Source organism: Coturnix japonica, chromosome 3, assembly GCF_001577835.2.
Source record: "Coturnix japonica isolate 7356 chromosome 3, Coturnix japonica 2.1, whole genome shotgun sequence".
Classification (NCBI taxonomy): Eukaryota; Metazoa; Chordata; class Aves; order Galliformes; family Phasianidae; genus Coturnix; species Coturnix japonica.
The window spans coordinates 62767528-62795188 of NC_029518.1; the positions used below are offsets into that span (position 1 = coordinate 62767528).

At 37.5% G+C, this 27661-nt stretch overlaps 1 protein-coding gene across 3 annotated transcripts in view; it reads left to right on the forward strand.

Moving 5' to 3' along the window:
• Window positions 1–211: 211 nt before the first annotated feature.
• Window positions 212–27661, forward strand: part of HACE1 (HECT domain and ankyrin repeat containing E3 ubiquitin protein ligase 1) — a 42539-nt gene continuing 15089 nt past the window's right edge. The window contains exons 1-18 of one of the 3 annotated variants that reach the window (XM_015858756.2): window positions 212–424; window positions 2721–2775; window positions 4291–4380; window positions 5438–5542; window positions 6624–6699; window positions 6970–7101; window positions 7723–7805; window positions 9772–9868; window positions 12178–12279; window positions 14103–14209; window positions 17130–17376; window positions 19900–20237; window positions 23283–23351; window positions 23888–23975; window positions 24819–24930; window positions 25009–25106; window positions 25270–25357; window positions 26458–26607. In XM_015858756.2, the coding sequence (XP_015714242.1) occupies window positions 349–424; window positions 2721–2775; window positions 4291–4380; window positions 5438–5542; window positions 6624–6699; window positions 6970–7101; window positions 7723–7805; window positions 9772–9868; window positions 12178–12279; window positions 14103–14209; window positions 17130–17376; window positions 19900–20237; window positions 23283–23351; window positions 23888–23975; window positions 24819–24930; window positions 25009–25106; window positions 25270–25357; window positions 26458–26607 (2113 nt within the window). In that variant the 5' untranslated portion in view covers window positions 212–348. Of the gene's footprint in view, window positions 425–2720; window positions 2776–4290; window positions 4449–5437; window positions 5543–6623; window positions 6700–6969; window positions 7102–7722; window positions 7806–9771; window positions 9869–12177; window positions 12280–14102; window positions 14210–17129; window positions 17377–19899; window positions 20238–23282; window positions 23352–23887; window positions 23976–24818; window positions 24931–25008; window positions 25107–25269; window positions 25358–26457; window positions 26608–27661 lie in introns of those variants that run through there. The other 2 variants (XM_015858757.2, XM_015858758.1) reach the window with 2 other exon arrangements.

Consider the following 27661-nt stretch of genomic DNA (forward strand, 5'->3'; position numbering starts at 1 on the left):
GCCAGCTTGGACGGGGCCCTGGGCAACCTGATCTAGTAAAGGTGTATGTTTGGTGGCCCTGCCAGGCAGGGAGGTTGGAACTACATGATCCTTGAGGTCCCTTCCAACCCGGGTCATTCTGCGATTCATTCTGCGATCACACCACCACAAACTCCATTACTCCTTCCCGCCCATCTCACTTCCTGCCGCTGCCCCACTCATGCGCACTGCCACCCCACCGCCGAGAATGCGCACAGCGCCGGGTGCCGGCGGAGGCCCGGGCAGCCTCGGTGCCGCCGGTGTCACGGCCATGGGCTGAGCGGAGCGGTGCGAGGGCTGGAAGCGGCTGTCGGGCGGGCTGCCCCGAGGATGGAGAGAGCCATGGAGCAGCTCAACCGCCTCACCAGGTCCCTGCGCCGCGCCCGCACCGTGGAGCTGCCGGACGGTAGGAGCTGAGGGGTTACATGGGGTTGCGTTGGGTCCGGTGGCCCGACCCGGCCCCGCCGGGTTAAGCGGGTTCAGCACGGGACACCGGGAACGCGAGCCGGCTCCCTTCCTCGCAACGGGCACTTCTTGTTTTTCTTCATCCTCTTCCTTCCTCCGGTGTCACATGGAGCAGCTGCGGGAAACCCAAGGGGTTTGCCCCCGTCAGTCATGCGCTGTCACTGCTCTTCCTTCGGGGGGTTGTTTTTACAGCTGAGCCTGACTGAGGCTGCCGGTTCTCGTTTGCGGCGTTGTGCGGAAGGAATAGCCTGGTTTTCTGCATGCTTTCTCTGCTGGGACTTCCTAGCTGGTAGGTGGGGCCTTCTGCTGCTCCCGGCTCCGTGTCCCCATGGATGGCTTCAGACTGATAATGTCACTGCAAGACAGGTGCTTCAGAGGGGCTTTCCTGCATCTGACGAGCAGTGGCAGTGAGAACTGATTTGGTACTGCCAGTCTAAGATCCAACTTATGGGAATAATGTAGTAAGAGTTCAACCAGTTGATGATGACAATATCACAGGATCATCAAGGTTGGAAAAGATCTCCAAGATCATCCAGTCCAACCATCCACCAGTCACCAATATGTCCCATTAAACCGTGTCTCTCAGTGCAACATTTAAGCATTTATTGAACATGACCAGGGAGGTGACTCCACCCCCTCCCTGGGCAGCCTGTTAAGGTGCCTCACCATTCAGTTAGGGAAGTTTTTCCTAGCATCCAACTTAAATCTCCCCTGGTGCAACTTGAGGCAGTTACCTCTAGTCCTGTCACTAGTTACAGTGTGAATTATGTTCCAAGATAACCTCTGTTTGATGACCGACCGTCTTGCACTGGTACATCTAATGTCTTCTCCCTGGACCTGGCCATTTATTGGCCTGCCCAAACATTTCTTGAGGAGCAGCTCTTGTGTAAGCAGTTTGGGATTTAGTGCTTTGCTCCAAACGTGTTCTGACAGGATCAGCTTAGAATATACCACGCCCAGCCAAGTATGACATGTAGTTTGATGGCTTCTTGTGTGTTATGAATAGCTTTAACTGTAAAAATACAGGGTTTTCCTCTGCTTTCTGTCCTTAACTAAGAGTTACAGTATCCATAGGAAAGAATGAAGGGGTGGAGAGAGCACACCATCACAAGAGTACTGCAGGAGTGGGTCTAGAGGTGTTCAGGAAATGTGTGTTTGAACTTCCTTGTACCGATGAAGTTGAATCTGCGTGTTTATCTTCCTCTGAAGATAAAGCAACTGAAGGAGCTGGGGCTGTTTAGTCTGGGGAAAAGGAGGTTGAGGGGAGACCTTATTGTTCTCTTCCAATATCTGAAAGGTGCTTACAGTGAGAGTGGGGTTGGTCTCTTCTCACTGGTGACAGGATGAGGGGAAATGGCCTTAAGTTGCACCAGTGTAAGTTTAGGTTGGATATCAGCAAAAACTTTTTTACAGAAAGGATTGTTAAGCACTGGAATGGGCTGTCCAGAGAGGTGGTTGTGTCACCATCCCTGGTTGTGTTTAAGAGCCGCTTGGATGTGGTTCTCAGGGACATGATTTAGTAGAGGGTTTTTAAAGTTATTCAGTAGGCATTTTCTGAGCACCTAAGAGCTCAACACAAATATCTGGATTCTACTCTAAAGGCTCAGTGTCTGAAAGCCAGGTCTTGTAGTCTGGAGCTGCAACTTTTAGGCCCTTAATATTTGTGACTTGAAATGGAAGCAAATGTGAAGTGGTAATACTGATGGAGACTATCATTTCATATCAGTCTATTTTCAGTCTGCTTTTATCATCTATCTGCATCTTTGTGTTGCAGCCTTTTTTCATTGCAGACAGATATGAGGTATGAAACACTGCAGATAAAGTATACTGTATTCAACTTTTCATGTTGGGATTAAAATAAATGGTTGTGGAGTAACTTTCACTTTCACAAACTCATTGCTATGAGGATTATAGAAGTCACCTTTCAATATAGGAAATTTATGTCTTTTTAAGATGTATTTTTTTGTTTTGCTCAATGCACATTTCTTAAATGCTTTGATGTAGCAGAGTTGTCAGTTAAAATAAATTGACAGAAAGAGAAAAATGCTATGTTGAAGTTTTACCTCTTTATGAGTATGGTAGATCTTTATGATGTAACTCAAGGTACCTATAACCTATGTAATTAGGGTGATCTGTTGAACAGTGGGTACTTTAAAAGGTGAATAATTGCTGCTAGATGAACTTAATTTAGGTAAAATATTACTTTTTGATAATGGAGTCATTTAATTTCTTTACAGATAATGAAACTGCTGTTTATACACTGATGCCAATGGTGATGGCTGACCAGCACAGGTGAGAGCTTATTTACATTTCATGTTTTTATTTTAAGGTCATAAAAAGCAGCATGTTTGCTGTGGCTACAGCTGCTGGAGTGTGCTTGATAGTTCTAGTGCTGAATTGAAGTTTCTTCTATAGCTGAAGTTAGTAGTTGACTGTGACTGGCTGAGAAATCTGATTTATTTTGCGCTTTAAACTGGAACTGCATCATTCCCTTGATTCACAGAAAGGAATTTGCTCTAGAGTAAGGAAAACATAGTTTTGTAACGGTGTTGTAGCTCTAAGTGTGTATTTTTTATGACATAAAAGCTGTTAGTCTTATGTAGATGTCTCCGAAAAAACATAGAATGAATGCTGGACAATGGGACCAACACTTCTGTGATTCCTCACATAGGCAGCTGGTTCTCTTACTCAGTTGCCCTTATTGTGTTTGGGACTTGTGAGCTGTATGGTGCCAACAAAGTGGTGCTGCCTCCCACTGAGTTCTGTAGGCATGCAGGTAGTACCTCCTGCTGAAAATAGAAATTGCTTATCTAATCAGTATAAACATTTGTTACACATAATATCTTGTTGATTCTGTGTGCAGTGGTTTTACATTATGCGATTAGCTCATTACTGGAGGTTGAAATGAGCAGTCCACTTGCAATCTGACCTACTTTGAGATTTTGTATCTTTATCAGTTCATTAGAACTTGAAGGGCTGTATTTAAATTTGCCGTATTATTATAGTATGTCTTCCTACGTAATGGTCTCCTGTACTAGTCTTATTTCTGAACTTTATTTATATTTAGGAAAGCATGTAGATATTCTCAGCACAGACATCCTATTCTAGTTGAGGGAAATGAGACTATATAGTTGTTTCAAACATATGCTAGTGATATACTTATTTTCTTTCTCTAACGATATCATTTGGCCATCTGGTCTAATGCCAAGTAGTGCACATGTGAAACAGTTGCCCGTCATCACAATTCCTTTTTATGTTGTAATGCTATAATGTGATGGAAAGCACAGCAGTGATAATGGGGTATCAAAGTCCTGGGCTGCAGCAGGTGAGGATAAGCCCGAGTGCAGCAGCTGTGGGCACAGAAAGGAAGGAAAAAACTGCTGACCATTGGAAGGGCTCAGGCAGGCAGGGACCTCAAGCAAGATACCCTCCCCTTGCTGTCCTTAAGTGAGGTCTGGGGGGGGAGGAGGGAAGAGTGGATCCTGGCTCCACCCATTTGGGTCACTTAGATGCACTGCATGTGCCTGAGCTTCCCTGGCTTAGCCCTGCCTTCCCAGCGGGTGCTCAATCACTGTTTCAGGCCATGACTTAGCACTTGTGCTACATACGTGTAAGACTGTAGTGAAAGAGTGGAAGTAGGTGTTAATATACAGATGCTTGAATATTGTTGGAACTTTTGTTCAAAAGTTGGTTGTGGGGAAAAAAAGTTGTGATCAAGTAAGAAATTGAGTACTTGTGTACAAGTTATGGCATATACCGGGATATTGTCAGCTGTTTTTTATTAACATCTGGTATTTCTGTTTGAAGGTCTGTCTCAGAGCTGCTATCAAATTCAAAATTTGATGTGAATTATGCGTTTGGACGTGTGAAGAGAAGTTTGCTTCATATTGCAGCAAAGTAAGACTTATTTGAGTCCGGTCCAGAAGTTAACAATGAAAATAATACCACAAATCTAAGGCATCAATGTAAGCTGGAAAACTCTGTAGTATCAGTAACATTTGTTTTTGCACTTTCTTTGTATTTTTTTTTTTTTTTTTAAATCAATGTGCCTGTCTCCCTATGGAGAGACAGTTATTATATGTGGTGTCAAATGAACACAAGAAATTGTCTTACAGAGCCTGTGGATTCTGTTTTATCTTGGTTATTTGTTGGATCATTAAGAGGTCATCAAGTTGCTATTTTTACAACTTACTGAACAGCTAAGCTTCAGTGTCTTTGGGTTGTTGTATAGTAGTTTTGTCATTGAAGGCACTGGTAATAATAGGTAAATTGGTCAGGATGAATGCAAAAATACTGTATTTTTTTTACTTCAAATCAGTTCTTTCTGGAGAGTTCAGAAGCAGAATAAATGCTTGTTACAGAGTTTCTTGGTGGCTTTGATTACCCTAAGGAGCTGCCCTATTATGAATTGTAAAGAGGATTTACCTACTAGAACCAAAGTGCCAAGAAGCATTTGCATGAGTTCTAGCATTTTCCTAATATTTTAGATTTTTTTTTTTCTTCTGATATTAAAACTACTAAATGTAATTTCCAGGCACTGAAGTGTAAAGAAAGCATCATACTGGAATTATGGAAAATTCAGACCTGTGAATAGGTGAAAGATGAGGTTAGAGGAAATAACAAACGAATCATTGAAGGGAAAAGCACATTATAGATGGTTTACACTTCAATAAATTGGCAGTCTTAAAGATTTACTATTGGGCTTTAGAGTCACTAAAATCACATGCAAGCCTAACATCTATTTATTAGTTCAAGTTATGCTCAGTCATTTCTCATCATATTTAAGTGTTTTTCCTTTTAGCTGTATGTGATTTAAAATATAAAGGTGTAGAAGCTATTTAGTTTTAAGAGTTTATGTTAATTGCAGTCTGCACATAGTACTGCTGTTGTCTTTGTGTCAGTGTAAATTTGGTTTGTAAATATCCTTGTCACTGTTTCTCCCTATTCTTCTTAGCTGTGGCTCAGTTGAATGCCTTGTTCTATTACTAAAAAAAGGAGCAAATCCAAACTATCAGGACATCTCAGGATGCACACCTCTCCATTTAGCTGCGAGGAATGGGTAAGAAAAATGCTTTTAAAACTTAAAAAGGTGTTGCACATAATTCACTTCAGGCGCCATGATGTTAGAACTTGCCTTAACTGTTACTTCTGGTTGCTGTATGAGAAAACGTCAGATCTTATTTTGGCCTTTGAAAAATCGTTTTCTCCTTCCATGTGGAAAAATAAGTTCAGCCTGAATAATCTGTGTCTTGCAGTTACATAGTTGTTAATTTGATGGTAAAGTTTTGCAGTGCTAAAGATAAAGCTGTTCCAACTCTGATGCTAGTGATGGTTTTCTCTCTTCAATTGTTACCGACACTTCTGAAAGGCTGCTTTAGGTAGCACATGACTAGAACATCTGTGTGTTAGTAGTAACCAAACTGTATCACAGCTGTTTGTTCTAGTGAGGATGGGTGTGTTTAGTTTGGGGGAGGAGTATCTGTAGGAGAAGGAAGAAAGAAAAAGCCAAGTGGCATCATCATGAAATACAGAAGTGCATGTGAGACACTTATGTGAAAGGGAAACGTGAGAAAAGGTGCAAGAAGTACAGAATAAAAAGAATTGAGAATAAACTCATGTGGGTAAAGCACTCAGAATATTAGAGAGCAGAAAAAGACCAACAAAACATGAAGGAGGAAAAACACTCCTGCTTTCATTAAGGCTTTTTTTTTTGTACTTGCCAAAAATGCATGTGGTGTTACAATGAGTGTCTTATTAAATAATGATTTAAAATGGTTTAATACAAATATGTTCACTGAAGTGTACAGATGATGACTGGCTTTATGGATTTCCATTAGCTCCAGCATCTTGTCTTGAGAATGTAAGTCATGCTGAATGGAAGCTGTTACAATGATAGTTACTTGTACGCTTCCAACAAAAACATTCAGCTACATAGTTGTTTTTTGTCCCTTGTTGTCATGTCACGGTTACTATGTGAATCTATAGTGCTATTAATGATGATTTATCTCAGGTGCTCAGTACCATAGTCTTTGTGAAGTAAGACTGTCTGCTATTGTTTTTTTTAGTGGTTAATTAGAGTGAATGGAGCCTAAGAAGATGATTTTGCCTAGCTCAATTTTAATGTATTGTTTTGTTTATAGCCAGAAAAAATGCATGAGCAAGCTGCTGGAATACAGTGCAGATGTCAACATTTGTAATAATGAAGGCTTGACTGCAGTAAGTGCTGTTAATTCTTATGGTGAACTTAAAATGAATGTAGAATTTGAAGATCCAGATTTCTTAAGCTTCTGCCATCTTACTTGTAACTTGACGAAACTGCTTTGTCCAGTGCTTTTATGAATGAAAGATGTAACTGAAATACTGAAGTATTTGATATTCAAAGCTTCTCCTGTGAAAATGTTGTCAGTTATGCAGTCAGACTGAAAATTTTATTTATAAATTATTTGTGTCGTTGCTTGAGGAAATTTATCATTGTTTTGTACTTAGATTCATTGGTTGGCTGTCAATGGACGGACAGAATTGCTTCATGATCTTGTGCAGCATGTCAGTAATGTTGATGTTGAAGATGCAATGGGACAGACAGCCCTTCATGTAGCTTGTCAAAATGGACACAAAACAGTAAGTTTTTAAACTGTTGTAACTTATTATGCAAATCTTCATTCCTGTAATGCGTAAATGGTGTTGCTTGTTATTTTTTTTAAACTTCAGGCCAATCATGCATGTTATGATGGTGAATGTTAAGAGCTCTATTGTTTGTCTTAACATTGACTCCATACTCTTCTCATAGAGATACCTGGTGTTGCTTTTTCTGAGACTATGTGACGTACTCTGTATACGCAGACTTACTCTGTATACTCCGATGTTCTATAGTGCTATTGCCTTATTGACAGCAGGTTTTGATGTGAAGATTTTCATCCTTCTTACTTGTAATAATTCATAATTATACCAGCTAATGTCTGTTAAAAACTTTTGACATCTGAAATGGTCTTAATTTAGTCTGGATAAAACCTGCATGGAGTTGGATTTTATATATATATATATATATATATATATATATATATATATATATATATTTAATTTATTTAAAATCAGGAGTAAACAAATTCACAGACTCTTCGTATATTGATCTATGTGAATGTAATTTTAGGTGTGGTCCTGTTTTAGGTCTGAATATATGCTCTTAGAGTACAAGTCTACAAGCTGCTGTCCCTCTAATGTTGGTATTTTTTTCTGTTACAGACAGTACAGTGTCTGCTGGACAGTGGTGCAGATATAAATAGGCCCAATGTGTCAGGAGCAACTCCACTCTATTTTGCTTGCAGGTATATATTCTTACCTCTTTGTAACAGACATATTAAACACATAGCTGTGCATTTTACAGCAAGAATCTATGACTTACGAAGAGATCCATCAAAGTAGATTATTTTGACAAATATTTTTCTCTTTCCTGTGACTATTTAAAACCTGTGTGTTTTATAGTAATAATTTAAGTAGCTCTTTTTACTGGGTCAGTGTTCTGTGCATTAAGCTCTTGTGGATAGCTAAGCACTGATAACCTTTCCAGGACATTTGTAAATATAGGTCTGCCAGGAAGATCACTTTTGTGCCATTTTCGAGATATCATCTAAATTATTTATTTCCCTAATGTGGGAAGACCCCACATGTTGAGTCATAGGAATAATAAAGGCAATAATAGCTGTGTTAATAACTTTGTAGAAGTGCAAGTTTTCTACAGCAGTTTTGACTATTTGTTAATGTGTGTTACGGTGTTACAGTGTATGCTGTTCAGCTTTGTTTCAAAGTTGTATGATAAGTGACGACTTGTTTTAATTGGACCATTTTTGCTGTTATTTTGTTTGAAATTCTGTAATCCCTAGGCTGTGGCTATAGGGTAAGTAGTTCACTTGTGGTTAAATGTTAGTAAAAACAAAAGGAAGAGTGCTGGCCTGCTCAGGGTTACACTGTGGGAGTCTGTTTCTGGAGCTTTGCAGTTAGTGTGTTCTGTCTCTTGTCAATTGATAAGGAGGGAAGCAGAGAATAAATAGCTGCTATCTTTTGGCACTCGCTTTAGAAGATGTAACCAACTTTGTTTCACCTTGGAGCTTTTCTGTGGGGAGGGAACACATGGTGAGTCTGTTGTGATATTCTTCTAGAAATAAACAATTGGAGCAGCTGGAAGGGTAGAGCGGACAGAGTGCACAGTGAACATAAACACATCTCATTGTCAATAAGTGCCAACTGATGCTGCTGCCAGCCAAGGAGAAAGTTCACTGAGGACAGGGTGAATAGAATGTGGCAGCAGTGTCTGGTAATGGCTGGAGAAGGATTATGAGTGCTTGAAGTCTGACTTGCATATCCCTGTTTTTAGAGGTGTGGAAACTTACTGTGAAGAGGTGCTTCATAAGGCAGTTAGTCTTAGTTCCTATATGAGATCTGGTAGCTGAATGTGTTAGGCTGAAGTCTGGTACATTAGTCTAAACTATTGGTTTCCTGATCTGCAAAGACATGGGGGAGGTGAACTCAGCTGGAGACTGTTGAGATGGCTAGTGTTGTCCAATGAAGATTCGGGTCACAAACTTGGATCTGTAGTCTTAGTTGCTACATCTTTTCTCTTTGGTTATAGTCCTTAGATACTTCTGTATTACACTTTTTTTGTCAGTATATGCACTAAATATTCTTGAAGGTGACTGTGTAGGGAGCCTGCTTTGGCAGGGGGGTTGGACTTGATGATCTCTAGAGGTTCCTTCAAACCCCTACAATTCTGTGCTTCTGTGAAATGGACTTTTTTTTTTAATTATTTTTTTTATTTTTTATTTTTTATTTTTTTTTAAATCAGCATGTAATCACTGGTACTTAATTTTATCTATCTATTTATTTATTTATTGGCACAACTAAATAATTTATTAGTTCAATAATTTTTTCCCCCCTAAATCTATTAGGAGTGAGTGAAGAACTAATTTAGCATAGAAAACTTTATAGGGCGCAGGAAATGCAGCTCATAGATACTTAGCAGGCTAGGCAAGGTTGGTTCATTTCTGAATGATGAGGATGACTCTGCATAAATGGACCATATCTAATTTTCTACTGGGCTTCTATAGTGACTTGGAAGGGTAGTGGTGGGGCATGTGAGTGTTGCATTATCTTCTGTTTCATGTTTCTTCTTAGTTTCTTATTACATGGTATTAGTTTCTTCCTAATAGTTTGTTGACTGTGTTTGCCAGGTGTAATAAAACTCAACTCTTAATAAAGCATAACTGCTGTCTTAACTCTTTTTCTTCATTTGGATAGCCATGGTCAGAGAGACACTGCACAAATTCTTTTGATGAGAGGAGCCAAATATTTACCAGATAAAAATGGCATTACTCCACTGGATCTCTGTGTACAGGTATTGTTACCAATTCTCTTTTTTTCTTTTTTTTTTTTTTCTCCTACAAACTGTCACTTGCTAACAATATTAATATATATATGTGTATATGTAGAAGATGAAGATAAGATGAAGTTAATCTCAAGTTATCCTGAAGATTTCTTATGTGCTTAAGACCTGCAGTTGAAGTATCTGTATTTACATGGTAATGACTGTTGTCTTTAGCACCTGTGGGATATTTTTGGAATAATTAATGTTGCAAAACTTATTTTATAGGCTATCGGAGAAAAGTCTTAATCAAGTTCAGCTACTTATGGCATTTCTTTTTGGACAGGAGAAATTCTAAGCAGTTTACTCAGTTCTGCTCTACTGTTTTTTAAGAAAAATCTCACAAAACCTTCTCTTTTAGCCTTCCCCTACAAAAACAAAAATTATGCACCTTCATTAAAGTAAAGACTTTGGATTTAATTAACATATTGGTTATAATGTCATGTGCAAGGAAATCAATTGCATGTTGATGGTGGTACTTAAAAGCTTGTGTCTGTTCTCAGGGCTTAAGGAATTCTGTAAAATCTCTTATTTGAGTGTGATGTGTAAGTCAACTGTAGGTATTATCTGATTCAGATTACTATTGGGAAGGCTTATATGGGAAAGAAGTGGGAAGTCAGCAAATAACTGGAGTGGAAGACCCTCAGAAATGTGTTTGATTCCTTTCTGATGAGCAGGAAGTAGATCCAATTGCGTTTCATCTTAAAGTGATCTTTTCCTAATGAGACCTCTAGAAAATGGTGAGGGTTGTTTTGCTCCTGCCTTCTGTAACCCAAAGCTGTAAAAGTAGTGTAAGGCATCAAAAATAAATGAAGTATATTGAATGTGCCTGAAAACTCAGAAGTACTCGTTCACTCTACTGTCTCACTGCTGCCTTTTCTGTGAAGCTCAGAGGTAGATATTTTCTTTGTTCTGGCAGAATGACTTACTGCTACTGTAAAACTGCACTGTCTACTTGATTTTGAGGCTTCTTATATCCATAAACCTGTAAGAAAGTATAGCAGTATGTACTTAGTGGTACTATTCTTATTTCTTTTTTTATGATTAGAGTTTCAAATATCTGCTTTAGTTTCCAGATTTACAATCTCTAGGGAAGTAGAGGGATGAGCACCACTCCAAAACTCTATTTTTTCTTTGAAGTTGTGAATACTGACACCTGGTGTTTGCTGTTTTGTAGGGATGATAATACTGCATTTGAGATCCTCTAGAAAAGACAAGCTAGTGATACTGAGTAAAAAAGGAGAAAACAAAATATATTCTTTTCTTTTATATGAATATTTTTATTCTTTGATAGTGGATTTGATTTTCAGAGTAGAGTCATGCTTTAGGAGGACTGAGATTGTGGATCTGTGTATTTCTTGCTAGCGTGGTATAACCTTACTTTTAAAGAGATGACATTCATTAATTCTTGAGGATTAAGAGTGATTGCAATTTTAATACTTAAGTTCTTGGCAGTAGGAGCAATTTAGTCAATCTGTTCAATGAATCTCCTATCACTGAAGTGCATTCTGAACTGTCATGTACAGAGAAGGATCTTCTTGACTTACAGCTTTTAATAAATTACATCTTTCCAGTTTGTGACATCTATTCAGCTGCTAGATGTCCTTTTAAAAAATGCAGATGTATTGAATAAGATTTGATAGAAACAAACCACAAATTCAAGTTCTGTTCTTTCCAAATAACAAAACTGTTTGAGAAAAACGTTAAGTTGGTTAGCACTATTGATCTGGGGCACATGTGGAATTGTACATGTGCATTCATTTTGAGGTTAAATAACCTTTTTGTATGTTTATCCTATTTTATTTCTATTTGTTTTTTTTACTTTAACAAATCAGATTTGTACCTTATGAATCTTCATGAAGGATTTGTTTCAAAGGATCAAATTCTGGGTGTATGTAGGTGAATTGGTATCACTGATCAGCAGAGAAGCTAAATATTGTACTGTATTTAGTCTCTTTGGTGAATTGCTGGGGAGGTGTTGCTTAAGTGTAAGCTAGCTTTGATTTTCCAGGAGGGAGGGCTTATCCACTGCATTCTAAATAATACAATAATTGTTTGATCTAATATACTTAAATAACTTGATTCTGTCCTCTCCCAAACATTCAGTGATGTCTAACGTTGATGTGTTATTGACTTTTGAGTTTATTTTAGGACTGAATTTCTGCTGTTGGTCTTTCTTTAAGTCTTTTTAATGCTCAGTAAGTCTTAATGCCTATATTAGGATAAAGCCCAATTTGAATACTGCTTTTAATTAAGAACTGTTTTGAACTGTTGCTTTTTAGGGTGGATATGGAGAGACTTGTGAAGTCTTAATACAGTACCATCCTAGACTTTTCCAGACAATAATTCAAATGACTCAGAATGAAGATCTACGGGAAAACATGGTAATATGGTATTAGGTTTTGTAGATCTAGCAGGGGACTGTTAGCATGGGTTACTTTTCTTCTCTCCCAACTTAGATAATTTTGTTTTAATATATTGTTTACATGAAAGTAACTGCAAACAATCTTGCAGATTGTAAGATTAAAAAGAAAAATGGTTTTAGTAAAGAATTGGATGCCACTTCACTGAACTTGGTTTACTAGATTTTGGAAGTCTTTATTGTTTTCTGTAATCCCATTGCCTACACTAAAAGGTTGAGGACATGTAAGTCACTATAGAAACAGTGCTTAAATTTCTGAAACAGTGTAGAGTTTTATAAAGTTAAATGATAAAGAGATGAGAATTCTCAGGGTTTATTTTAGAAACATAGGGAGATGGAGTAGTTGACCTCAAATAAAAGAGAATGTTAAAGGATTAAAACCATGGAACAAAAATGACTTTCCACAGAAAGGCAAATGACAAAGCACACTATCATGTATTGTATCATAAGTGAAGACGATAAGCAAGGAAAATGGGCATCTTATCTGAGCAATCATGGAGTGTATGCACAGTCAGATCTGAACGGAAGTCCATTGAAAATATGTTAGATGTTTCATTATATATCTGTATTTCTTTTAGAAAAAGAATGAAACCTTAAGTATGGTTTTCTACAACTAAGGTCAAACTGTTCTGCCCAGAGACTTGGACAGTGACCACTTCATATTATCTGGAAGTGATGGTGTGAAGAGTTTGGAAGTCAAGACTCATGTTTTAAATGTTCCTGACAAACTGGAAAAAAATATTGATAAGCTGCAGGGTGAAAGAATGGATTTCATTAGGCACAAGTACAGTGCTCCTGTGCTCACGTAGGAACAATCATTGTTGAAACAGAGTATGGGAAGCTGCTGCCTGTGGAGCAGCTTCGTAGAAAAGGATCTGATGTTTGTTGTAGGCTACAAGTTGTGCTGACATGTTGGCATCATATTTTTCAGTTTCTGAGAGTGAGGAAGAGGGAAGGAACTTCTGTTTCCTTTAAGACACAAAGCAGTCCTGCTGCACAAGTTCTCTCTTGCTATCTTAGTTGAAATATTGCATCCAGCTTTGGAAACCGTGTTTGGAGGAAGACGAAGACTCCTAGGAGTTTAAAGAAAATAATAAACATGAGAAACGACTGCTATAAAAAGATAGAAAGTTACAGTTATGTAGCAGAAAGAAGTTTGGGATAGGAAGAGGCTTGCTGACTATCTTAAGTTTGTAGAAGTCTGTCCAATAATTTTGTACAGTAAGAAATATTTTGCTTTAGACATTTGTAGCACTGAGAAGAACTTTCACATAGTTAAGGTTAGTGGAGTGTTAGAAAAGAACTTGACGAAACTGCCTCCAGACACATAAGTGTTTAAAAATGAACCAGGCAAATTAGACAAACTATTTTGGATCACAGATGCAGTAAGTAGCTCTTATCATGGGATCAGCGTGTTGGGCTAGAGTGCCTTTGTGAAGTTCCTTTTCTCTTTTTGCCTTCCTGCAGTTTTGTTGTGTTCTGTGAGAAGGATTACTGATCTTTCTGAAAGTGGGGGTGACAGAAGTGAAGAAAATGAGAAGATTTAGGAATGCATGATGAATGGTGTCACTGGAGAGTTGGTTCCCCTGTAAGAAAATGCCTAGGATAGAAAGAAGTGTACAACAAAGGAGTTTATAAAATGTTAACTAAGGTTAGGTTAGATGTTCAACAACAGAGGCATGTACATTAATGTTTCTACGAATTAAAGCTAGACTGTGTAATGGTATTTTAAATTAAACTTTGGTCTGACACTCTATGCAATCTCTTTTGTTTTAACAAACCCAGTTGCGGCAAGTTCTGGAACATTTGTCTCAGCAGAGTGAAAGCCAGTATCTTAAAATTCTGACAAGTCTTGCTGAAGTTGCTACAACAAATGGTCACAAACTACTTAGGTAAGTGTGAGGGGATTATAAATTGGTTGGTAAGCTACCAGGTAGTTCTTGCCACTTAATAAATTTGATAATCTAAACCATCTGATGTTGGGCACATACTGGAGTAAATGGATCTCATATCTAATTCTGGATAACAGGACCTGCTTAGATCACTGTCTTCGCAAGGATTTCAATACAGAAAGTTGGTATCCTCCTTGTGTAGCTGTTAGGACCAGGAAGACTGAGTTGCAAAGTGAACTTCTTTTTTATTTAAAGTAAATTTGATACAGTTATGTCATCTTTAGAAAGGGAAACTTTTTAGCCAGTTCTTCGCAGAACAGACTTCGCAGTCCCTCTTCTTTTTTCCTCACAACTTTTCTTTACTTTCTGCATGCTTTCCTGGTATGCCTAAGAAGAATTTTTTTTTTTTTTAGCCACTTGAATCATGCCTGCTGGCTCTGGTTGCCTTCCATGTTTACTAATACATGTATGAAAGTACCTGTACTGCACCAAAGCAAAAACAGCATCAACAGCATAGCTATCTCAGCAGTGCAAGTAGCAGTTAGTTGAAGAAGCATGTAAAATAGGCAAGTGTGTTTTCCTAGTATGCTTTACTAATTTCCATGGCATCTGTTAAAGGCAGTTTGTGCAAAACACCTCATCTGTAGCGTGTTGGAGTTTCAAATGTGTTTAATGTAAATTAAACTGATGATTTTGCATTTCTGTTTGATTTATGACTGTTATTGCTCCATTATATTGAGCAACATTCAGTATGGCTGAAGAAACAGACTGTACAAACAGCTTGTATGTGTCTCAGAATATAAGCTATGTGCTTCTGTAGTTGCTGAATGTGAATTGTCTAGTTCAGGCGGAGGACAAATTAGAAGCATTCTGTTGCATGGGCTAGCATTTCTGGAGATGCCTGTACTGCAGGTGTACAGTTACAATTGTACAGTTATAAAGTTGATGGATAAACAGAGGTTATGTAATAGAAAGAGGGTTAATGATAAATGCTCACTGATGTTGAGGCTTGCTGTAAAGATAGATGCTCACCAATGTTGAGGCTTGCTGTAAAACTCCACACAGGAGCAATCTCCAGAAAGAGATCCTGCCTTAGCAGTGGTCAGCCCTTAAATGAGCTCAAAGAGAGATGGAGCCAAGCTCCACCCCTTCAGGTAGCACAGCTGAATTACCTTCACCTGTGCTCCCACAGCTGACTCATCGCTTGCCTCAGCTGGTTAATCAGAGGTTCAGGCTGTGATCAACAGTTTCCCATACATGTGGGTGTCCTGTAGGCTCTTAATGACCCACTTCTTTCGGTGTTCTTTCTTATTATTTATTTTTTAAGGTTTGAGTTGCTTTAAAAGGTTTGCCTGCAGAGCACTGAGGAAAGAGCTTTATTCAGAAGTATAATTAGTTTCTTGAGTTTAGGTTGATTGAAACCAGGTGTGAATTAGCAGATCAGTAATTACATCAGAGGTGTGCAGCATCCTGTAAGGGTGTCAGTCTTCTGGAGTGTGTTGATCTTAGAAAGCAAGTACTTCAAGGATAAAACTAAATATATACTTCCTTATAAACATGCATGTGTATCTGATGATACCTATAATGGTTCCAACCTCCTGCTGTGGGCAGGGACATTTTCCACTGGATCAAGTTGCCCATGGTCCCATCCAACTTAGCTCTGAACACTTACAGGGGTGGAACATCCACACCTTCTCCGCGCATTCTGTCCCAGTGCCTCACTATTCTATGAGTTTCTTCTAAGTACTTAATTTGAATTTTTCCCCTTTTATTTTAAAGCAATTACCCCTTGCCTAGTTGGTATGTTCCCCAGTAAAGAGTGCCTCCCCATCTTTCCAGTAGGTCCCCTTTAAGTACTGGAAGGCTGTAATGAGGTATCCCTTGAGCCTTCTATTCTCCAAGCTGAAAGTCACCTTTTTTCTTATGAGAGGTGTTTTGGCCCTCAGAGCATCTTTGTTGGAGTGAGTCCAGAGTAGGGCTACAAGTCCACATTGGGACTTGTGGGAACTGATGTTGGGACCGCTGGCCTGGATGCAGTACTTCAGGTGGGTCACGCTAGGGCAGAGCAGGGGTGGAACGATCACCTCCCTTGTTCTGCTGGCTACCCCTCTTTTGATGAAGCTCAGGGTACAGCTGGCTTTCTAGGCTGCAAGCATGCAATGCTGGCTCATGCCAAGCTTTTCATCCACTAGCACCACCAAGTCCTTTTCCAAAGGGCTGCTCCCAGAACTGTGTAGATTTCAGTAAAAGAAATTTTAATTTCTTGCAGTTTTATGTGTGTGCTCAGGATTGACAAATTCTTACCTCTTGGGACTTAAAACAAAACAAAGTTAAGTTTGAATAAGAGTATTCCACCTGTGCACAAACTCATGAGTGTCTCCAATTCTACACTGTGTTTGTGGTGGAGTTTTAATAGATTTCAGTGTTGGCCAATTAATAAGGCATAAAACTTATATATGTTAAATAAATAAGTAAAAACCCAGTGCTCTTATGTTGCATCTTCTAGGTCACTTGTTTTCCTTGGGTAAATCAGCGACATTTATCATCCTGACCCCTTAGCTGACTAAGGTAATTAATAGACACTTGGGACAGGAGTTAGGTTATGGATGAGCTGTGGTGGTATATCTGATTAATCATTACAGTTTTACCATTATATGTGATTCTTTTCTGGAATGAAAAATGCTTTCAACTGGTTAACCCAATTTGTTTCATACATTGAGATCTTTATGGTAAAAAGCTGGATTTTTTTACCCATGACCTGTGCAGGAAATAAAATTTCAAATACATTAGGGATTAAAAACAAGGACTTTTTTTTTCATCGTGTGTGTCAGATCTCAACATTAGATTGCTTACTTCTTAATATACTACTTTGTTTCATCTAGGAAAAGAAACATAAATATTCCATTTTTTTTTCCCTCAGCTTGTCAAGTAATTATGAAGCTCAAATGAAGAGTCTCTTAAGGATCGTGAGGATATTTTGCCATGTCTTTCGCATTGGCCCATCCTCTCCCAGTAATGGAAATGACATGGGCTACAATGGAAATAAAACTCCAAGAAGTCAGGTGTTCAAGGTCAGAAAAGTATATGATGTTGTTAGGAAGATAGACGTTAAAGAGATGAATTTCACAAAGCATGCATTCATTAATCAGACATCTCATGAACAGGAAGTAAGTTTGGTTGATGTCCCTATCCCTTCTTAAGTTAAGCCTGACTCTTTTCCTTTGTTTAGTTATTTTTTCCACTGAATTCATTTAAACACTAATGTACATTTCACCTTATTCTTTATGTTTATTTCTTGTTTGGTTTAGATGTGTTATATATTAGATGTTAAAAATTTAGTTCTTGACTGGTCTTCATAAACTTTGGTTTTATTTTAAATATTTTATTTTAGAACGTAGTGATCTCAAAATGTGGTAATATTAAGCAATGTAAAAGAGATTCTGTTAATGTTGCTTCAAAATTTCTAATCTATTTGTTGTTTTCATTCTGATCATGATCCCCCCCCTCCCCCAATTATTCTTGAGTGGTATTATTATATGCTTTAGAATGTACAGCTCACTACTTCCCTTGAAAGGTTCTTGATTTATAGCTGCTTTCAAAAATGTGCTTTAGGCTCTGGCCCTCTAGGTGTTTAATTTCTCAAGTTTTTTAAATACTTGTTTGCGAGGAATCCTGTCAAAAATTGTAGCTTTACTTTCTCTAAAGCAGTCTCAGTTTCCTGCATGCCACTGCATTGGGAGTACAACTGATAAGCTATTCAGAACACCAAAAGATTAACAGCTGAAAGATAGTCTTTTTTCTTTTCTGTTTTTCTTCCTCCTTCCATCTTCTTGATGGCACAGTTTGTATCACCAAGTTTAGAAGCCAATGATTAAATGATGGGAATATTCTTTAACCTTCACATTTCTACCAGGTGTTCTAAAAATGGGATATTTTGAAATTATTGCTTTTTTTGTGTGTGTGTGTGTGATAGGTTTATCAAATTATTTCTAGTAAATTTTAAACAGAGCTATGTTAATAAGTTCATGAAAGATGACAATCTAATTACAGCTATGTTTAGTTATTTAGCTTAATTTTTTATTTTCTTCCTTGGAAAGATGGAAATGCCTTCCTTGGAAGGAAGAAGGGCATTGGAATATTTGAAAAACAAACATTTCTTTCTTTTTTCTTTAGGAAAATAGCTTAAATAACACATTCATTTATATCAATATCAGATTAGAGCTTGAATGTGAAAAACACTGTGTGCACAAAGTAATGCATCATACTGTATGCAGTATAATATTTGTCCTTTAGGGTTATTCATTAAAACATATTGAACTAAATTGGCACTTTGTGAATTTAACCATGTTTTATTCCTTTTCAAAAAGCAAAGCCTTACCCAAATCACAAGAATCATTTTATTGAAGACAATATTTTTTAATGCTTTCATTGAAAACTTGTTTATATGCACCAGATCAGACAACAAGCAGATGATGCTAAACACAGTTAATACAGAAATATTTGTGGTGAAAAGGTTGGACATATACTGTTACCTTTCTTCTTTTTTTCTTGGGAGTAGCTTAACTTTACATTTTTGTTCTGGCTCATAGACTAAAATAGAAAGAACTTTCTCTTCTACTGGAGATCATTTCAAAACTCATTATTAAAAAGCAAAAAAAGTAGAGGAATATTTTTCAGTTGCTGCTGGCTTCTTTTTTTCCTTTCTTCTGAACACATTTTCTGTATGTCTGTGCATGATGACTTTTGAAGAGCTGATGCAAAAACATGCTTTATCCAGCATGAGAAATGAAGAAAAACCTTTTTTCTCTCTTATTTTTTTTTTTTTTTTCCAACACTGTGTTACAGTTTTCTTATATTAGTGTACTGTTTGAACATACTTTCACAGAATCATAGAATCACAAGGTTGGAAAGGACCTACAAGATCATTTAGTCCAACCATCCTCCCTTTACCATACCTATAAAAAAACACTAAACCATATCTCCTAGCTCTCTATCTAGATGCTTAGCATTTCAGAAATTTGAAGTAATTTTGCCACCTGTCTTACAAATTTCTTTTTTGAAGAGTTATCATTGTAATATAGAGTAAAATTGGAAAGGTGAATATATTCTGATCTGCGGCTGCTGAGGAATGTTATTTCTTGACAAGAATAAGAAAATCACAGAGCCATCTCTGCTTTACTAAGTTTCCCTTTATGTAATTCACCACAGGCCATCCAGAGAGAATTGTGGTTGCTGGTAGGGCAAGAAGTTAGTTTTATATGGTATGTAGAACAATACCAGTACCAGACATGGAGAACAGACTGGCTTTCTTTCCTTAAATATCTTATTGGAGAAAATGGAAGCATTTGAGTTACTTAACAGTGAACTTCAACAAGAGTTTTTAATATGCAGCTTTAATGGGAATTAATTTGTTCTGAGAGCATATGGCTATTAGGTACACTGACAGTGCTCCATATAATCTAGACTTCTGATACTCTCTGCTGAAAATAGCTCTTAATACTTAAGGGCAGGGTTAGATGATGAGAATGTACTTTTCATTGCCTGCTAAGTCCTTGCATTCTGTAATTGATTACAAATGTTGGTTCAAAAGCAATGTATGGAAAAGAGAATGTGTTAATGATCATATAACTAATATGAATGTGTTCTTTTTTTTGTCTTTTTTTTTTTTTTTTTTGCTTATTTTATTGCAGCCACTAGAACTGCTTTGGCACTCTTTAGACGAATGGCTAGTTCTTATAGCCACAGAGCTGATGAAAAACAAAAGGGACTCTGCCAATATTACTTCTATTTTGCTGAAGCAAAAAGGACCAGATCACCAGGATGCTACTCCTACGCCTTCCTTTGCTACCACAGGAACAGAGAGCAGAAAAGAGCTATCCACTGACACAGGGGACTCAAAAACATATGAAGTTGCAGGGAAGCAGGAAGCTTATGCTGATTGCCAGGATGTTATCTCCATGACAGCAAACAGGCTAAGTGCTGTCATTCAAGCATTTTATATGTGCTGTTCCTGTCAGATGCCTCAGGGGTAAGGAGGATACTGTTCGTTAACTAAGCTATTACATTTTCACAATCATATATGCTGTCTTGGAAGAGTGTTGTTGCTGACCAAATGATATTAATGGCAGTCGAGGGCATATTTCCTGATGCTTTCATTAGTTCAATTATTTGATTTTTTTCCTGCTTTAATGACACCAAATGGCACAGCAAATTTTACTTAATGCTGTCGGTAACTGCATTGGAGTGGGTTTCATATTGACTGTCTCTTTTTAATCATGTGGGATACATGCAGGAAATGTAGTTTTGATCTCTTGAAAATTAGCTGTTTCTGCTGCTGGTTCTTAGTGTGAAAGTATCCCTAAGTTTAATGTGATTATCCCACAACAACTATAATTGATCTCAGAAGAAATGCAGATCATATATGAAAATGACAGCTGGGGCAAGACTCATTTGGCTGTATTGCAGAAGCTTTCCAAAGAAGCCTTTCATCTCAAAATAACACTCACTTGGAATTTTGCCCCAGGTTAGCAGGTATTATTTTGTGTGGAACAGACATGACATAACTTATGTAAATTAGATACCATCAGTGTCTGGTTTAAAATGAAGTGTCTCTTCTGTAGCTGAGGTCTTAGTCTGTCCAGGCTTGCTTATATCTGTCAAGTGAACTTGCAAGGAAAAAATCCTTTGACCTTTCTGAGTGGAGGGCTAAGAAAGTATGGAGATTTGATCCAGGACCCTGAGAAATCTTCAAGTGAGGTTCCCTCTATGTGATTTCATGGCCCTAAACTGAAGCATAGGAAGTTCCGCACAAATATGTGAAGGAACTTCTTTGCAGTGAGGGTGATGGAGCACTGGAACAGGCTGCCCAGGGGTGCTGTGGATTCTCCTTCCCTGGAGATGTTCAAGACTTGCCTGGATACCTACCTGTGCAGCCTGCTGTAGGGGGCCTACTTTGCAAGGGGGCTGAACTTGATGATCTCTGGAGGTCCTTTCCAGCCCCTGCTGTTGTGTGATTCTGTGATAACTCCTGATTATTCCCTGCTACTGGACGGATTTTTCTTTCTCTGCAAATGTAGTGGATCAAAAACTTTCAAGTCAGCCAGTGCCGTTTGTCTGGTGTCTCCTCTCTGGGCATTTTGGAAGATGCTCTGAGGATCAACACTTTCAACAAATGCTTTGTACTTCAGCTTTTAGTTTTACTTCACCTTGAATTAGAAACTGTTTTAAAGCCTTTTCCATTGAAATCTCCAACAAAACTTGTTAAGATGCTGTAGTAATAAAGTGTATTTATGACAGCCAAATGAAAAGTAGAAATACTTTTAGGAATGAGTAAGTACTCCTTTTTCCCCTTTGATTTATATCTATAACAAAATTAAGTTTGAGGCTGTCTGTATCCTGCTGAGTTGCCTGTGGACCTTTCCCAGTGGTTCTATTCCTCCACATGCTTTATTCTGGGATTGGGGAAGAACCTTGTGGATACTATCGTAGAAGCTAGGAGAGTCAGAATGGTTTCAGTGATTTATTGGTATCTTGGAGAACTTGGGATGTGTACAGTTACACAGTCAATAGGTAAACAGAGGTTATACAGACCTTTCATATGAAAGATCATCATGATAAAAGAATAAAACTTGCTGCTATGTTCAAATACCATTTGAAATTCCTACAAATGACACTTTCAGACAGAAAATAAACCTGAATAGCTCTAATTTCAGATTTGAGTGTCTTTTATGTTTAATGAAGAAGGGTAAACAGAGCTCATAGTTTCCCATTGTTTGCAATATTCATACAATAAAAGATGGCATTTCATGCTTTAATGGAAAATTATCTGATAATGAATTACTGAGTGGAAACAGAGTTAGCACTTGAGCTCTGAAAACTTTTGAAGCATTAAGGTTATTTTCATTTGCACACCATGATTACTTTTCTTCTGTGAATGCTCTTATTGAATCTAGCCATCCTGTGTCAAAATACTGAAATAAAATTTTACAAGTCTTCAGCATCAAAACCCAAGAGTTTAGAGAGTTTTTGTAAGTTACATTTAAATGTGTAAATTGCCACAGAATCTGTAAAGAGGAGACAGCATTATAGTTGTTCAATAGTCTCAAACCATATCTCAGGCCAGAAATAGTGTTTTTAAAATGTCCATACTCTGCGTGGAAGGTTTTGTAAGTTTTTTTGATTTGTGTAAGGATAAGGGAAAGGATATGGTGAAATTTTAGTGAACAAGAGGGGGAAGGAAAATGGTTCAGCTTTATATAAAAATGATCAGCTCTTTTATCTAAGTTGATGTTGAGGGCATTGTTACATTTAGGCTTTTGTTGCTGGAAATCTGTGATTTTCAACTTGTTTGCCGTAGTTAATTTTCTTAATAACTCAGAGCTCTATTAAGTTATCAGAGATCTTTTAGGATTACTGTCCTTGACTTTTTAAAAGCACTATTTTTTTTTTTACTACCGTTCTTAGATACTGCGTGTTTTAAGATGATTTCATCCTCAATTGCTAATATTGCTCTTCTGGAAACTAAAGGACTCAATAAGTATTTCTCTTCTTCTTGAGAGGCACACAGCACAGACATAAACAAGTTTGCACCCACATAACTCCCATCTAAATTCCTCCCATGTTCTCTGAACATATGCAGGAGAAAAAATAAAATTCCATGCTAATGTACAAGATGCTTGTGTGGCAAATAATTTGGTCTCTTTAAGAAGCTGTTAAGTTTCACCTTCTCCCCCATAATAAATGAGCTCACTGTTTGTAGTATTAATTCTTCATAGCACTTTTCCTCACTTAGTACAATTTACAAAGTGTGTGGTGGGAGTTTTAGCTAATGAACTGTATAGAACAGTGTGCATATATGGTGTATACAGTAGTCCTTTATGTTTCCATTATATTGAAAGCTGGGAGAATTCAACAGAGAAATGTGTGTGTCTTCATATTCTTGGTGTTTTGTTTAATGATTGGGTAAAAACCAACCATTTTTGTTTCTGCAACATTGTATTAAAAAGTAGAATGCAAATTCAAATTCTGTTTTATTAAACAATTCCATTAATATTTTATGATTTTCTTTGAACAGGATGACGTCACCTCGTTTCATAGAATTTGTTTGTAAGCACGATGATGTCCTTAAGTGTTTTGTTAACCGGTAAGTTTCGAGGAATGTGCCGTTCCTCATTTATTTTTTGTCTGATGTTGTCCAACCTCATACACCTTTTCTTTTCACAGAATTGTTTTGAGGTTATTGTTTTGACATACAGAGCATACACACTTTTGGTCTTTCCAAACGCACTTTAGTCCTTCCAAATTTGGGAGAGGGAATATTAATGATTCAGAGTTCAGGCTTAAATGAATTCTTCTGCATTTCTAAACAAACCTTCTGTAAGATTTGGTGAGGTTTTGTGAATAAAGAGTAATAGAGTAATTTTTTTCAGTAGGTTATTGCCTCTGTTTTTCCAAGCCTATTCTTCTGAGGCGAATACCAACTTTCATGCTTACTCAGATGTGTAGCTTAAGTCATTTGGAAGCAAGCATTAATGAAAATGTTACAAAAAAGAAGGGTTTGTTGGAACTGCTCAATAGGAATAAAGAGCACTGGCTCTTTAAGTAGCCTTAATGTGTCATGAAGCATTATTATTAGATCTCTGTCCAGCAGACTTCTGACTCAAAGTATTTTTCTTTCAGGAATCCCAAAATCATTTTTGATCACTTTCATTTCCTTCTTGAGTGTCCTGAACTTATGTCCAGATTTATGCACATCATAAAGGCTCAGGTAAAAACAAAGATATGTTTTGCTACAATTTCTATGAGTAAAAGAGAGTTGTTTTTTTTTGCTTGCTTGTTTTTAAAATCCATTGGGGGAGGATAGAAGAATTGTATCCTCCAGTGTTTCTGAATCTGAGATACTTTAAGATAAGTTAAACAAAAAAAAACCATAGGATCAGTACACCATTATTAGTTGATTTTTGCCATGGTTACTTAGTGGGAGCTCCTTCAGTGAAACATTGTTTCTTCCTGTTCGATTAATTGTGGGTGGGAAGTAATTTTACTGCCAAGTAAAATCCTGATGTCTTGTGTAACCTAAGCTCACCTCATGGTTTTATGTGGGATGTGAGTTCTAGACCAAAAAGTTACTGTAGAGAAAATTACTGCAGCTAAGTGGAAAAAATAGCAGGCAAACTTCAGTATGAAAGTCTGATTTATGCAACGCTTCCTCATTTTGACATTGTTGCCCTTTCCTTATCCCAAAATACTTCCTAGCTTATTAAGATAGTACTAAGTAACTAGGCACATATTGAAATGAATTCGTAGTGTGCATAACCATTTTCACAAAATTGCAGAACAGTTGAGATTTGACAGAACCTCTGGGTCCAGCTGTCCAAAACCCAGCTCAAGCAGGGACACTCAAAGCAGGGTGCCCAGACCTGTGTCCATGTGGCTTTTGAAGGAAAGTCCTTAACCTCCCTGGGCAACCTAAGCCAGTGTCCCATCACCTGCACAGTAAAGAAGTGCTGCCTGATGTTTAGATGGAACAATGTTTCCTTGCTATGCTTGTGAAGTAGGAATTATCTAGTTGAATGCATTTATCTAATGTTGTTTACCTTTTGTTTTTTAGCCATTTAAAGATCGTTGTGAATGGTTCTATGAACATCTGCATTCAGGGCAACCAGACTCAGACATGGTGCACAGACCTGTCAATGAAAATGACATCCTTCTGGTTCACAGAGGTATTATTTTAAACGGAATTGGATGTCTCTGGAATAAAGTGAATTAATGCTTAAAATTAATTGATGCATTATATTTAGATTCCATTTTTAGGAGTAGCTGTGAAGTTGTCTCTAAAGCAAATTGTGCAAAACTAAAGCAAGGGATTGCTGTACGATTTCACGGAGAAGAAGGCATGGTGGGTAAAATTACATGGTTTTCCTGTTTTTCACGAGTATTGTTTAGAATGAAATCCAAATTTAAAATAACTTCTGTACTTTCATTAAGAAATGTGCAGTTATCTAACTTAACTGGCAGTAAAAGCTCTAGGTACTAATATGTTTTATTCTTTTGACATGCAGGGACAGGGTGTGGTGCGTGAGTGGTTTGATATCTTATCCAGTGAAATAGTTAACCCTGATTATGCCTTATTTACCCAGTCAGCTGATGGTATGTCTCTGCTTTTTTTTTGTTGTTGCCTAATTTTAGGGTAGTGAAACCATTTTTATCATCTCATATTCACTTAATCGATTACAGATTGTAAGACTGTTACTTATTAAAAGTGAAACTGTCAGAATTGTATTTGCGTGTAGGGAAGGGATCTGTTCAACATGTAGTTTTAAAACTTCAAGTGAATACTTTTTAATTTGAAGTTTCCTTAAATTTTTTCCTCTTTTGTAAGAGGAGAATGAATTGTCGGTTTTAATGAATCCATGCTATTTAATGATTCCATTCTATTTCTGTCTGGTTTTAGAGGAACATAATGCTTTGACAGCAGTATAGAAAGTGTTTCCCTTTCTTTTTAAGGGAGCTGTAGAGATAAGATATTCCTTCATTTCTCTTTAGAAAACCACAAAGTCCAGCAGTTCACTTTTGTGCTAAAATGATCTGTTGGTCTCCATGGTCTACCTTGTATTTGACTTTTTGTCTTTTAGGTGCTTCGTACACAGCAAATCTTTATCCATAAAAGATTTCATATCAGCAGCAGTAATACATATTTTGCCCTCTAGCTTAAGTCTTAGGGAGTGGCAAGGATATCAGTCAACAGCAGAAGCATAAATCAGTTTCTGAAAGTTGAAAGGACAAGTTCAGGGATGTCTGTGTGAGATGGTCTCTTCCAAGAAGACCAAGACTGGATGGCCTGCTGTGTGCATCTGGCTGGATCCAGATGAAAGGAATAGAATGTATTCTTTCCTGTGAGCTTGTTCATGAGTTTATAGAAGCATGGCCCACGAGAGTGAGCAAAGGTGCATGTAGAAATGGAAGACCAAGTTCTGCAGATCATGCTTACCCTTTTGTTGATGATAATTATTTCAGAGTGCTGCCTTGGAGAGTGGTTAAGCAGTATCATTGTAGTAATATGATATCATTACATTGTAATACGTTTATTTCTTCTGTCCTTCTGAAATGAACAGAAAAAAACCCAACCTTCCAGAATTGCAAAATAAGACTTTGTTTTCCAATAGTTAATGTGTTTGACAAACACAAACTTCGCTTAGAGAAGATATATAGATAAAATAACAAAATCCAAGTATGTTCTTATTTTATAGGAACAACCTTCCAGCCAAACAGCAACTCTTCTGTAAACCCAGATCATTTGAACTACTTCCGCTTTGCAGGCCAGATCCTGGGATTAGCTCTCAATCACAGACAGCTGGTGAACATTTACTTCACAAGATCATTCTACAAGCATATTCTTGGTATGGTTTTATTAAAATCCTATTTATTACTTGTAACAATTGTCTGAGCAGTAATTTCTTTCCTTTTTACTTCTGTATGTGTTAAAAGTGCACAGAGTCTTGCTATTATTTTGTGTATGTCAGAATACAGCATAATATGGTAGTGATTACTGTTTTATACTGAGTATCTCTTATGAACTGTCACATTGTGCAGAATGTCTTTTGTTCTGACGTGCTATTCCTTAGTTGTCTTTGGAGGTGTAAGATAGCTTGTTGTTTAACTTTTCCTCGAGAACATGGATAAGGAGTCTTACTTTTCCTCAAGAACCACTCCTTACTTTATGTCCTAGCAAGACATTCAGATTCTTTAGATCTCATTCTGATTTTCTACAATCAGCCTGCTTATCTTTCTCAAGATCCTTTTGTGTGAGAATAGTGTTAACTTTTACTTTTCTCCCTTGGATCTGCTTTATGCTGTGTGACCGTGTGCTGGGCAAGAGGTAATGGAGGTCTGAAGCAGCACCAAATAGGCAATGGCCCATTAGGCTTCCATAGTAACTGTTTCTTCACATGATAGGAGGGTTCTGAAATAGATGTTTCTTTGTATGGTGCAATTTGATGCTGACTTAAGGATTGGCCTCTCATCAAGAGATTCTCCCACATGAGGAGAAGAATGACACTTAAAGGATAATCTCCATGTGTTGTACTCAGAAATGGGAATCATTCTAATCCTGTTTGCTCACATGCTTTGAAAACAATCAGGTGTTGATCTTCTTTTGCTTTTTTACTCTTGCCACAGGATATTTTTCCTGAAGTGAGAAATTATCACAGTATGTAAGTCAGCTGTTGGCCACATCTCTTCTACCAGGGCATCTCTCTATTTGAAAACTAAACAGTAGTGCATAGCCACTGTTAGTAAGATGTCACCAGTACCTCTTAATAAGGTCTTATTGTCCTGTTTCACTGACGCCCTGTAACTCCTCAGAGGTTTGATAAATTCAGTTCATTTAATTTCAAAAGGTTCACAGGTTTTTGTCACCTCTTGTTACTTTCTGGACACAATAAAATGCAAAAA